General features: G+C 46.2%; 1 protein-coding gene across 1 annotated transcript in view; it reads right to left on the reverse strand.

Moving 5' to 3' along the window:
• The window catches only part of gga1 (golgi-associated, gamma adaptin ear containing, ARF binding protein 1), a 53,201-nt gene that overhangs the window by 25,230 nt on the left and 14,486 nt on the right, over positions 1 to 13,485 (reverse strand). The window contains exons 2-5 of the mRNA XM_038783498.1: positions 6,825 to 6,909; positions 4,487 to 4,562; positions 1,688 to 1,786; positions 876 to 999 (exon numbers count right to left, since the gene is read on the reverse strand). Of these exons, the coding sequence (XP_038639426.1) occupies positions 876 to 999; positions 1,688 to 1,786; positions 4,487 to 4,562; positions 6,825 to 6,909 (384 nt within the window). The remainder of the gene's footprint in view (positions 1 to 875; positions 1,000 to 1,687; positions 1,787 to 4,486; positions 4,563 to 6,824; positions 6,910 to 13,485) is intronic.

Raw genomic sequence — 13,485 nt, forward strand, 5'->3', positions numbered from 1 at the left:
TAAAGGTTTCTGCTGAATGTCCTGTTGATTTAGAATCCCTGCATTGCAGAAGGAGGCCATTCGAGTCTGCAGTGACCCTCTGAAAGAGTCCCTACCTAGGCTCATTCCCTGCCTCATCCATGTAACCCCACCTACCCTGCACATCTTTGGACGCTAGCAGGCAATTTAGCACGGCCAATCCACCCAACCTTTGGGCTGCGCTAGGAAACCGAAGCACTCGGAGGAAACCTACGGACACGGGGAGAATGCGCAAACTCCACACACAGTCATCAGAGGCCAGAATTGAACCCAGATCCCTGGCGCTGTGAGGCAGCAGTTCTACCCACTGTGCCACCCCGATTATCTTGTATTTATGGCCCTAGTTTTGGGTCTCTCCTACCTGTGGAAATTCTTCGATAATCTTTCAGAGCTTCAACGGGTCACCCTTCACTTTTCTCGAGTAAAGAGCCCAGTGTCTGCTCAATTTTCTCTGCTAGGTATAACTTCTGAGTTCTGGGGTGGATTCTTCGCCCCGCTGCGCCACATTACTGCCCCGGCCCGCCGGTGAGATTCTCCGTTACACCGGGCCAGTCAATAGGATTTCCCATTGTGGGGCAGCCCCAGTCGGGAAACCCCTGGCTCCGGCAAAACAGAGAATCCCGCCCCTGGTGTATTTCTTGCAAATAGATGCAAGAAGTTATTTTTTAAATTCTGCATTGCGTCTTAGTGCAATATGGGTACAGGGCATATGCTGATACAATGGCTGCTAAAACAATATTGCAAATTGGTACTGGAGTTGCACAGTTCAGGATCGGGACGTTTTGCCAGACGCTGCAGTCGTTTCTAGTCAAATAATCACTGTTGGGCCATACTCAACTGGAACGGAACGAACCAACCTTGTTTTTTAAGCATGTGATAGGCCTCTGTGATTTTCAGCTCATCTGGTAGACCCACTGTCCAGCTGAACATTAATTCTAAAACTTTAGTTTTTACTTTCTCAGAAGCTCGCGTTCCCAGATACTGATGAGAAAGACAGAAAAAAAAAATGACAGGTTAAAACCTCAACGGTTAAGGCTGGAAATGAGAATTCCTGTCAGTGCAACTCAACAATTAAGGATTTGTTTAAGAGGTTGGCTTCAAGCAGGATTTTTACAGTCACAGATTTATCAAGATCAGTTTTCCAATCCTACTACAGCTGATCGTCTCATTGGGTAATGGCAGCGTTACCTCTTGCGAATCATTTTCTTGTATCCTTGGGCACATCACCCATGACACACCCAGTAGCCAATAAAAGGGTCGCTGGCCATCTGTTCAGTGCTGAACCATTTCCTCACGACCCGGGGAGCGACACGTGTCCTATTGGGATTTCAAAATGTAGATTCCCGCTGGAGTGCCAATCCAAAAAAGCATTGTGAGGCCAGACTGCCAGTCTGGTGCACCTATCGCATTTTGGAGCGGCTCCCTAACTTCAATATTTTTTAACAGGATGGGGGATCTAATTCTGGGGATCAAAGTCCACAGAATCCATGTAATGCAGAAGGAGGCCATTCGGCCCATCAGGTCTCCACCGACCCTCCGAAAGAGTACTTTACCTAGTCCCACTCCCTCAGCCTATCCCTGGAACATTGATCATGGTCAATTCATCTAACCTGCACATCTTTTTATCTTATAAATTACAGGATTACAGCACCCCATGCGTCAGACTCACCTTGGGCGATACCACTTTGATTAACTCGTTCAAAAACCTGAATTTTCCTACTTCGTTATGAAACCGCTTCCCACAGTTTTTCATACAAGTCTCCAGGACCTGAATAAAAGTCAAAAGCAGAGGATTTCATTGAATTGGCACTGGACAAAACATGTGTTTTTTAAAAAACAGACTACATTTATTTTCATCTACCCTCTATTGCGTTTTTAATTCAACACATTGAGCAGTCTCCCTCCTGCTGGCGTTCCAGGAAGATTCCCCTCTCGCCTGCCGTCAACTTCCGAAGGAAAGCAGAGGAAACTCTGGAAACCGGTGCAATTGTTGTTTAACTGGAGTTTTAGCAAAATTATGGAGGATGTCGGAGAGAGTCACTGCTTTTACGATCCTGGACCAGACCCCAACAGTTGCTAGGATACTGGACAGAACCTCAATATTTGACTTAATTTTTAAGACTGTGAGGAAAGGATACTTCGCTCCAGGAGTGATATCCACGGACAAAGAGGGATATGGTGTATTTTTTTTTAAAAACTTTATTCTGAACAAAGAATTAAAATAATTTTAACATCACACCAGAAAATAGCTTACAATTACCCGTTAAACAATGTTTAACAATGACAATGAAACACCAAGTCCGAACTGGTATCTTTTATCTCCACTCAAGCAAAACTCATCTCAGGTCACAACCAATTTTTCTTTTTTTTTTAAATGTAGAGTACCCAATTAATGTTTTCCAATTAAGTGGCAATTTAGCATGGCCATTCCACCTAACCTACACATCTTTGGGTTGTGGGGGCGAAACCCATGCAAATACGGGGAGAATGTGCAAATTCCACAGGGACAGTGACCCAGAGCTGTGATCGGACCTGGGACCTCGGCGCAGGAACCTGCTAACCACTGCGCCATCGTGCTGCCCCTGGTCACAATCCACTTTTAAATACAGTTAGCATACTCGGGAATGTTGCTAAAAAGGTGTTTTGGATTAACAACCTTTGAAAAAGTGATATCCTTCTGGGCGGCACGGTGACACAGTGGTTAGCACTGTTGCTTCAAAGCGTCAGGGTCCCGGGTTCGAATTCCGCTTGGATCACTGTCTGTGCGGAGTCTGCACGTTCTCCCCGTGTCTGCGTGGGTTTCCTCTGAGTGCACTGGTTTCCTCCCACAAGTCCCGAAAGACGTGCTTGTTAGGTGAATTGGACATTCTGAATTCTCCCTCTGCGTACCCGAACAGGCGCCGGAGTGTGGCGACTAGGGGCTTTTCCCGGCAACTTCATTGCAGTGTAAATGTAAGCCTACTTGTGACACTAATAAAGATTATTGCTATCCAGTAGGAAACCATTTTAAAATATCGGAAAATTTAGCCTCTCCTTTTCAGTGCAACGTGAATTTGCAAGCCGTTCATGTAATTATGATGCAACTATGATTAGCAAGCGATTCAGTGCCAATTAGTAGTTGGATGCTGAACAGAAAGTCTCAGAAATGTAATTTCTAAAAATTAAAAAAAAATAAACAAATTTAGAGTACCCAATTATTTTTTCCAATTAAGGGGCAATTTAGCGCGGCCAATCCGCCTACCCGGCACATCTTTGGGTTGTGGGGGTGAAACCCACGCAGACACGGGGAGAATGTGCAAACTCCACACGGACAGTGACCTAGGGCCGGGATTCGAACCCAGGTCCTCAGCGCCGTAGGCAGCAATGCTAACCACTGTGCCACCGTGCTGCCCTTTTTGTAATTTCAAAAACAACACACAATCCGATAAGCACATTAGAAGTTTGGTATTTGGACCAAAGGAGATGCTCGTCACACCATGCTGGTCAGGCTTCCATTGCGAATGTCAACGAATATCTCAGCTGGGTGATTCCTATTCGTTTCTATAGATCGTGTCGGGGTCTCTAACCAGCTGCCAGCCATAAAAAGAGCAACTTGTATTATTTTTGTGGGTCGTGGGTTTTGCTGGCGAGGCCAGCGTTTGTTGCCCATTCCCGATTGCCCTGGAAATTAGGGATGGGCAACAAATGCTGGCCTTGCCAGCAACACCCACATACAAAGGAAATCACCCTTTTTATTGCCATGTGATGTCTGTTGGAGACCTTACACATATGTATCCGTACCAGCCTCCCCGGACAGGCGCCGGAATGTGGCGACTAGGGGCTTTTCACAGTAACTTCATTGAAGCCTACTTGTGACAATAAGCGATTTTCATTTTCATGTAGGAGAGATCTTTAAACATGCTCCCCCTTTCCCAACTACATGACGTTGTGGTGTGAGGGGTATTTCATTTCATGCTCAATCTAAATAAAATTACAAATAATGCAAAATTGTTTATTAGTTCATTTTGATTTAAAGACAGAGCTGCTGTAAATTCTATGCTGAAATATTTAATTCTACAAAAGCATGCTTGAAAAAACAAAATCCGAAGTTACATAGTTCAGCACTTGCATAATTTTAATAAACTTTATTGTCACATTAACAGTGCAATGAAGTTACTGTGAAAAGCCCCCTAGTCGCCACATTCCAGCACCTGTTCGGGTGCACAGAGGGAGAATTCAGAATGTCCAATTCACCTAATAAGCACGTCTTTCGGGACTTGTGGGATGAAACCGGAGCGCCCGGAGGAAACCCAAGCAGACACGGGGAGAACTGCAGACTCCGCACAGACAGTGACCCAAGCCAGGAATCGAACCTAGGACACTGGGTGATGTGAAGCAACAGTGCTAACCACTGTGCTACCGTGCCACCCATACATCGCCATCAAGTAATTTAATACTGAAAAAGGGACAGAGATTCAGTCGATCTTACTGTCAAGGCTTGAATAGCTTCCCATTCCTGCGGAGACTGAATCTTATGTGCCAGAAATCTTGTGGCGAGCTGAGGTCTGAAGATAGAAAGAGGGAGAAGAGACAGTATTACTGCATTATTTAAGTCACGGGTTGGACAAGCACAGCATACCAACTCCACTAAAAGTAAAGCAGAACATTAAGACAAGATTGAAGTAAGCCGCCTCCAGCAGGTTCATCAACCTGCAGTCAGGAAATCGAACTTGAACTCAATATCGGAACCTTGAATACACAAAACCTCACGGATAATGAGCAAAGCAGTCGACCAGAACGGAGAACTCCCTTGTTGCCGTAAACTCAAGACACTTCAATATTGACGTCGCTGCCCTGCAAGAGACCTGAAGAGCAGGCGGATGGCATCGGAGGGAAGATGACGGTGATTATACCTTCTTCTAGGTGGGTAGCACAGTGGCACAGTTGTTCGCACTTCTGTCTCATGGCACCGAGGGCCTGAGATCGATCCTGGCCCCGGGTGCAGTTTGCACATTCTCCCTGTGTCTATGTGGGTCCCACTTCCACAACCCAAAGCTGTGCAGCGTAGGTGAATTGGCCACGCTAAATTGCCCCTTAATTGGAAAAATAGAATTGGATACTCTTTATATTTAAAAAAACTTTCTTCTGGAAAATAAAACCGGAGGATCAGCACCATCAAGGACAAACTCGTCAACCTACTCTTGGAGCTCCCTGTCAAAATCAACTATCTCATCATGACCCTCCATCTACAACTTGCCAAGAACCAGCAGGCAACGGTCGGGAGTGCGTCAGCCCCAACCCTTGATGCCAATGATGAGTGCAAAGAAGGGTTCTAATCCACCCGACACCATACTCTTCAATATTCCGAAGGAAGATCCTCCTCCTTGGGGACTTCCAATGCCAGGATTGGAAAGGACTCGCAAATCTGGAAATGAACCATCGGAAAGGAAGGAGTTGGGAATTGTAACTCCCAACGGGATTTGCCTGCTCGTCAAATGCACGGAACACCAGCTGTCATCACTAAGACACAGTTCCGACAAAAAGACAATCTCAAGACTGCCTGGAGACATCCACAAGCAAAGCATTCGCACACGACCGACTTAGTCATTGTCCGATCCCGAGACCAAAAGGATCCCCTCGCCATCAAAGCAACGGCCAGTGCAGATGACTGCTGGACAACCACCAGCTCCTCCGCTCCTCTATGTCCGTCAAACTGCACCAGAAGCAGAGCAAGATGAAGAAACAGTTCAGAAAAAGGATTAACATTGAGCGGCTTTAGGAGCCAAGCATGCTAGTGAACTTCCAACATTGTCTTCGTCTCCGTTCTAATGGAGTGATGGAAAACTGGAAAGAGCTGAAGCCAGCCATCATCTCAAGCTGCAAAGATACCATTGGCTACAAGCCCAGGAAACACCAAAGACTGGTTCAACAAGAATAACCACACCATCCAAGACCACACTGACAAGCACAGGAAAGCTCTCCTTGCCTGGCGAAACGACATAACCACCTCTCTCCACAGATGCTGGCAAACCCGAGGTTCTCCTCTGTTTTCTGCTTTCTGTTTCAAATTTCCAGCCTCCGCCTAAATTTTTACTTTTATTTTTATTGGAGTTTACACTGTGGCGGCAATGTCGTGAATTAAGAAATAATCCACTTGCATCCAGTAACCAAAGCAGGAACATGATTATGTGGTCCAACCAGTCGGTCTCGATGCTAACCCTTCTCCGCATGGAGTTTGAATTGCACTCACCCGTTTATATTTCAAAATCCCTTCAACCCCTTTGCCTTCGTCCATTCGTTCAATCTAATCTTTCACGTCGACATGGGTTTTACCTCAAACACTACCCTTGGGTGCGAATTGCACAGCCTCGCAAATCCCTTTCCAGATTTGGTTCCAACGGTACCAGCAACACTTCTGCTCCGCACCTTGACAGCAATAATCACTCCGCACCCTCTTGAGCCCAGGCTCCGAGGAAAAGGGTCGCCACAGCCGAGTCCGATGTCCAGTAGGAATTGCTTACTGCACACCTAGCCTTGTGCAAACATGAAGCTGTGCCCGTGCCTGTGGGTCTGCATTTTCTACAACAACTGTGTCATTCATATACAGCAGCCCTCAGCGCAACGTCTAGCTTGACAGGGCACCCTGGCAAAGACTGATCACTTTCCACCCACCCAACATCAGCAGATCCCAGACGAATCTTCAACCACCGAAGCAAAGATGAACAAGAGCCAAAGGCTAGTGCTGGCCAATGGCAAACACCTCTGGACCAAACACTTTGCTACATATGCTGCCGTTTGCGTTTCCGGTTTTTTCGCCTGGTACCTACCCTTCCAATTCCTTGTTCAGTTGATCACAGAATGCTTGAATGTAGTTCCATTCCAGCTCGCGATTGAAAGGATTGGTAGCGTTATCTGCATTGAAAACAAGATGAATATAGTTCAGCATAAGGTGAAGACACTGAATCTTTCTGTCAGAGTCAAGTCAGCTGGAGGACGGGATATTAATAATTTTCCGGACTCCAAAAATCCTCTTGCCATAATTTTATGATTAAATTGAATAATGTACAGAAGGAAGCCATTCAGCCCAGCCTGCCTGTGCTAGCTCTTCTGAGAAGAGATATTCAATTAATCCCATTTTCTCTCTTGAAGGTAAAAAGGAAAAAATAAGTAATTTGCTGATTTTATTTTCGATTCGGTACTCGATTCCCTCTTAATTAATAATTTTGGGCAGCACGGTAGCACAAGTGGCTAGCACTGTGGCTTCACAGCGCCAGGGTCCCAGGTTCGATTCCCTGCTGGGTCACTGTCTGTGCGGAGCCTGCACATTCTCCGCATGTCTGCGTGGCTTTTACTCCGGGTGCTCCGGTTTCCTCCGACAGTCCAAAGACGTGCGGGTTAGGTGGACTGACCATGATAAATTGCCCTTAGTGGTTAGGAGGGGTTATTGGGTTATGGGGAGAGGGTGGAAGTGAGGGCTTAAGTGGGTCGGTGCAGACCCGATGGGCCGAATGGCCTCCTTCTGCACTGTATGTTCTATATCTAATATCTAGCCATGCAAATTTAAAACGCATTGCTTGGTTACTGGCCTTTAGTAACAGCCTGGATGACAGATTCCCTGCTTGACAAGGTAAAGCGCATTGTAAAACTACAAATCTACATCTAGAGGCACTGATCAACTGTGGACACACAAGTGGGCAGCACGGTGGCGCAGTGGTTAGCACTGCTGCCTCACGACACCGAGGTCCCAGGTGCGATCCCGGCCCTGGGTCCCTGTCCATGCAGCGGTTGCACCTTCTCCTCGTGTCTGTGTGGGTCTCACCCCACAACCCAAAAAATGTGCAGGGTAGGTGGATTGGCCACGCTAAATTGCCTCTTAATTGGGAAAAATAATAATTGGTTACTCTAAATTTTTTTTAACATTGCAGGCACGGTAACCAGGAATCATTTCTCAGGTGACTGGCGTTGAAAGTTCACCAGGTTAATTGATCATTAGGAGAGGAGAGCAGGTGGCCTGCTTCTGTACGGGAGGGATTCTATGATGATGAATCATAATTTGACAGTTCTTCCCCCTGTTGCCAACTTTTTCACCTCATCCCAAGTCATCAACTTCATGCAGGAATAATTTCAGTTGACTAGATGAGCCTCGAGGACGGCTTAGCTCAACTGTGGCGCCCCCACGCAACCCCCCCCCCCCCCCCCCCAGATTACCTTTGGTATGCAACAACCAATTGTAACTTCTCTACTGACTTTCCAGCTAAGATCAACAAAAAGAACCATAATAATAATAATAATCTTAATTGTCACAAGTAAGCTTACATTAACATTGCAATGAAGCTACTGTGAAAAGCCCCTAGTTGCCACATTTCGGCGCCTGTTCGGGTACACAGAGGGAGAAATCAAAATGTCCAAATTACCTAACGAGCACGTCTTTCGGGACTTGTGGGAGGAAACCGGAGCACCCGGAGGAAACCCACGCAGACAAGGGGAGAACGTGTGGACTCCGCACAGACAGTGACCCAAGCCAGGAATCGAACCTGGGACCCTGCAGCTGTGAAGCAACAGTGCTACCCACTGTGCTGTGATCCAAGGGTCAAACTTGGGATTAGTCTTGGTAAGGAATACTCAGCTCGTCACAGAGCCATCAGGGCAACGGTGCAGATTGATTTGATTACTGATCCTGTATTACAACTTTCACCATGCCTGTTTTTATTGCAATCACTATTAAAACCCATGGTTTATTTTTATTTAAACCGCACCATTCTTCATGATACGCAATCAAAGAGCTTCGGAAGATCCCAGTTGGACAAGGCGATTGGGGAAAGTCAAATAATAGATTTGGAAGAAGAGGAAGAGAAAGACGGAAGAGGTTTAGGAACAGAATTGTAGACTGATGGTCTGGTAGCCAAGGGTTCAGTGACTGATGGTGCAATGAGGATTGGGGTGACAAATGCCAGACTACAATCAGAAGGGTGCATGCTGAGGCTACGTGGTGACGCCTGTAGCTCAGCACTCACCTCTGGGTGGTAAGGTTCCAGGTTCAAATCCCACTTTAGGGCTTGAGCGCAAACATCAAGGCCGACTCCGCAGCACAGCACTGAAGGAATGCTGCACTGCCGGAGGTGCCGTCCCTCAGATGAGACGTTAAACAGCGACTCCATCTGCCTGTTTGTGTGGATGCAAAGAGATCCAGCACTCTGTTCCAAAGATGAGCAGCAGAGTTCTCGCTGTATTCTGGCCAATACTTAACCCCCCCCCCCAAATCACAAAAGTTCAGATGACCTGATCATTATCACGTTGCTGTTTGTAGAAGCTTACTATACGGTTTGTGGGAGCTTACTGTGCACAAAACTGGCCGCTCTATTTCTTACATTACAACAGTGACTACACTTCAAAACGTACTTCTTTTTTGGGACATCTGAAGGGTCATGAAAGGAGTGATATAAATGCAAATCTTTTTTTTTTTTAAACTTAAGTTACTGATGCACAAATTTATTACTGCAAATTGGAAAAGTTCTAGACCAGGGAACAATTAACAATTAATGGTAAATTTAGAGATTTATTTTAGTCCGTCTCTTCCTTGTAAGCTTTCTGCACGCAATCAATTTGAAATGCTAATTTCCTTCCCCTCCCAACAGTTGTGATCAAACCCCCTTTCCCAGCATGGGAGTCAGACAAACAACGCTCACGGTCCAAGATTCTATGTTCTGTGCCAAGAGAGCTGATCTCAACTGGGTGTCATAACTGGTTAACTGGTCTCGGAACGGGAGCCGGGGAGGAGAAGAGGATGTGGGCCCACACACATGTATGCTGGGTGAAGATGGATCAGGCTGAGTTTTGATGCTGTTCAAATGGCCCTTCTATCCACGTTTTGCTATCTGGACTCGCATGTAAAGGAAAGTCAATTAGACAAGACAGGAGAGGGCTGCTGTCACTCAGGGATGCAAGAAACACAGACTTCAGCACAGGGAGGGTGAAAAACAGCAGAGAAGTCAAAATCTATCTTACCTCATGGGAAAAGCACATTAATCTTGGCATATTATCACTTCCTACACTAAAGCACCAACAGGCTGTGCTCTTCTCACCATTCAGAAGATTCATTTCCAATTATAAATTCAGGCTTCTGAATATATTGCCCCAGGCATCTGCCTGGCTCATGAAAAATGCAGCGACATCTGACAACATCCAAAGTAAAACGTTTTTTGATGACACAGGAAAGATCTACTCCCCTTGCACAGATTCCCAGCTCCCTGGAGGACACGGTGTTTGATGGAAGCACAGGTCAGGGAAACGTTTCAAATACTACAGACTGATTGTTTAACCATGATCGTTGTGGAAATAGATCGTTGTTGCCTGAAGGATTGCGGAAACACGGTTCGAGAGTCTGTACTATGTGAGCATTTCCTCTCCGCTCAAAATGTTGCCCATTGCATTGATTTGAGCACATCTAGACTAACACTGTACTGCAGTACAACACGCCGACAAACATGCTTCAAAAGTAGTTAATTAGCTGCAAATTGTTTTGAGGTTGGGAAAGTCGATAGACAAATGCACATTCTCTCTTTCAGGTATGGAGCAAATGCTGCATTAACAGCTCTCTCCAGCAGATTCAGTTACGAGATCCTGGCCGATTTGTGTCTCTGGCCCTCACTTCCTGATAACAAAACAATCTATCTGCAGTTCTTCACAGTCCTGTTGCCTCGCTTGCTCGCAGCCAAAACAAAATGGAGGAATCTCTCCTCCACGATTTTGTGCCAAAAGCACGGACATACAGGATGCGTGACGTCAGTGTATGTGCTGGGCATGCAACCTGTTCCCTGCTGCGGCTTTCTGGTCGGAAGACTGCATCATTCCATTTAAAAGTCGGTCGTGGCCTCACAGCGCCAGGGTCACAGGTTTGATTCCGGCCTTTATGACTGTCTGCGTGGAGGTTGCACATGTCTGCATCCATTTAAAAGTCGGTCGTGGCCTCACAGCGCCAGGGTCACTGGTTTGATTCCGGCCTTTATGATCTGCGTGGAGGTTGCACATTGTCCATGTCTGCATGGGTTTCCTCCTACAGTCCAAAGATGTGCAGGTTAGGTGTATTGGTCAGGCTAAAATTGCCCCTTAGTGTCCCAAGGTGTGCAGGTTGCATGGGGTTACAAGAATAGGGCATGGGAGTGGGCCTGGGTAGTGTGTTCTTTTGGCGGGTCGGTGCAGACATGATGGGCCAAATGGCCTCCTTCGGTGGCACACTGGTTAGCATTGTTGCTTCACAGTGCCAGGGTCCCAGGCTTGATTCCAGGTCTGGGTCACTGTCTGTGCGGAGTCTGCATGTTCTCCGTTTGTTTCCTCCGAGTGCCGGATCCGGTTCCCTCCCACAGGCCCCGGAAGACGAGCTGTTAGGTAATTTGGACATTCTGAATTCTCCCTCTGTGTACCCGAACAGGCTCTGGAATGTGGCGACTAGGGGCTTTTCACAGTAACCTCCTTGCAGTGTTAACGTAAGCCGACTTGTGACAATAAAGATTATATTATGATAGGAACTCTGTGATTCTATACAACCCTGCCCACATCTTCTGATTCTACCCACAAGTTGCCATGTACATCCCTGATTGGCTCTTTCTTTTCCTTAGTTATTCCCTTGTTCTTAAATGTATTGATAAACTATCTTAGGATTTTCTGTGATTTTACCAGCCAATATTGTTTCGTATCCTCCCTTTGCTTTCCTAATTTCCATGTTTTACTTCACCCCTGTACTTTTTGTACTCCTCTAGGTCTCTACCGTATAAGGCCTTCCGTGACTGCCTTAAGCTTCTCAGTAAAAATCTTACCATTCCTGTTTGATCACTACATTGTGTAGGAGGAGCAACTTTGCATTGTGTGACCCCGAGAAAAGTTCCGGTTATACGATAATCTGCAGCGATTGGGAAAAGTGGATCAGCAAGTGGTGGGTGAAATTCAAGCCTGTGAACTGTATGGGATGCTGCAAGGAATGAGTCAGGGTAGGAGAGCAGGCAGCAAACCTCAGTTTCAACAGTGAGACTACAACCAAAATCAAGACAATGAGAGCTCCACAGCTCTGAAACTGCCTCCCGAAAGATTCTGCTTCAGCCATCTTATTCCTCCTGTGAGACGCTTCATGAAACTTAAAACAAGTTATTCATCACCTGTCCTAATATCTCGTGGGGCCAGGTGCCACATTCTGTATTGAAACACACAACAGGGACGTTTTAATATGTTAATGGCACAGTAAAAAGGGAAGATCTTAAAAAAGAGGAAAGTTATATTAATTACTTCGGACACTCAAATTACGTCGCTATTGTGGGGCCAGGATACTATCGTTCTTATTTCTGCTACTGGTATAATACAATGCCAAAGTCACAATTGAGTTGTTGCCATTCCATCTACAGCACTTTGAAAACGGTTAATAATAATCTTTATTATTGTCACAAGTAGGCTTACATTAACTCTGCAATGAAGTTACTGTGAAAATGCTCTCGTCGCCACACTCCAACGCTGTTCGGGTACACAGGGAGAATTCAGAATATATAGAGAAATACAGCACAGAACAGGCCCTTCGGCCCACGCTGTTGCGCCGCACTTTTGTCCTAGGTTAATCATAGAATTTTGGACAATTTTTCATGGCCAATCCACCCAACCTGCACATCTTTGGACTGTGGGAGGAAACCGGAGTACCCGGAGGAAACCCACGCAGTCACGGGGAGGATGTGCAGACTCCACACAGACAGTGACCCAAGTCGAAATCGAACTTGGGACCCTGGAGCTGTGAAGCAATTGTGCTATCCACAATGCTACCGTGCTGCCCTTAAGAAGTTAACCTACACTCCCTTATTCTACCCTAATCCAAGTACCTATCCAATAGCCGCTTGAAGTTCCATAAATTTTCCGACTCAACTACTACCACAGGCAGTGCATTCCATGCCCCCACTACTCTCTGGGTAAAGAACCTACCTCTGACATCCCCTCTATATCTTCCACCATTTATCTTAAATTTATGTCCCCTTGTAATGGTGTGTTCCACCCGGGGAAAAAGTCTCTGACTGTCTACTCTATCTATTCCCCTGATCATCTTATAAACCTCTATCAAGTCGCCCCTCATCCTTCTCCGTTCTAATGAGAAAAGGCCTAGCACCCTCAACCTTTCCTCGTATGACCTACTCTCCATTCCAGGCAACATCCTGGTAAATCTCCTTTGCACCTTTTCCAAAGCTTCCACGTCCTTCCTAAAATGAGGCGACCAGAACTGCACACAGTACTCCAAATGTGGCCTGACCAAGGTTTTGTACAGCTGCATCATCACCTCACGGCTCTTAAATTCAATCCCTCTGCTAATGAACGCTAGCACACCATAGGCCTTCTTCACAGCTCTATCCACTTGAGTGGCAACTTTCAAAGAACTATGAACATAGACCCCAAGATCTCTCTGCTCCTCCACATTGCCAAGAACCCTACCATTAACCCTGTATTCCGCATTCAGATTTGTCC

The sequence above is a fragment of the Scyliorhinus canicula genome, chromosome 23 (genome assembly GCF_902713615.1).
Source record: "Scyliorhinus canicula chromosome 23, sScyCan1.1, whole genome shotgun sequence".
Lineage (NCBI taxonomy): Eukaryota > Metazoa > Chordata > Chondrichthyes > Carcharhiniformes > Scyliorhinidae > Scyliorhinus > Scyliorhinus canicula.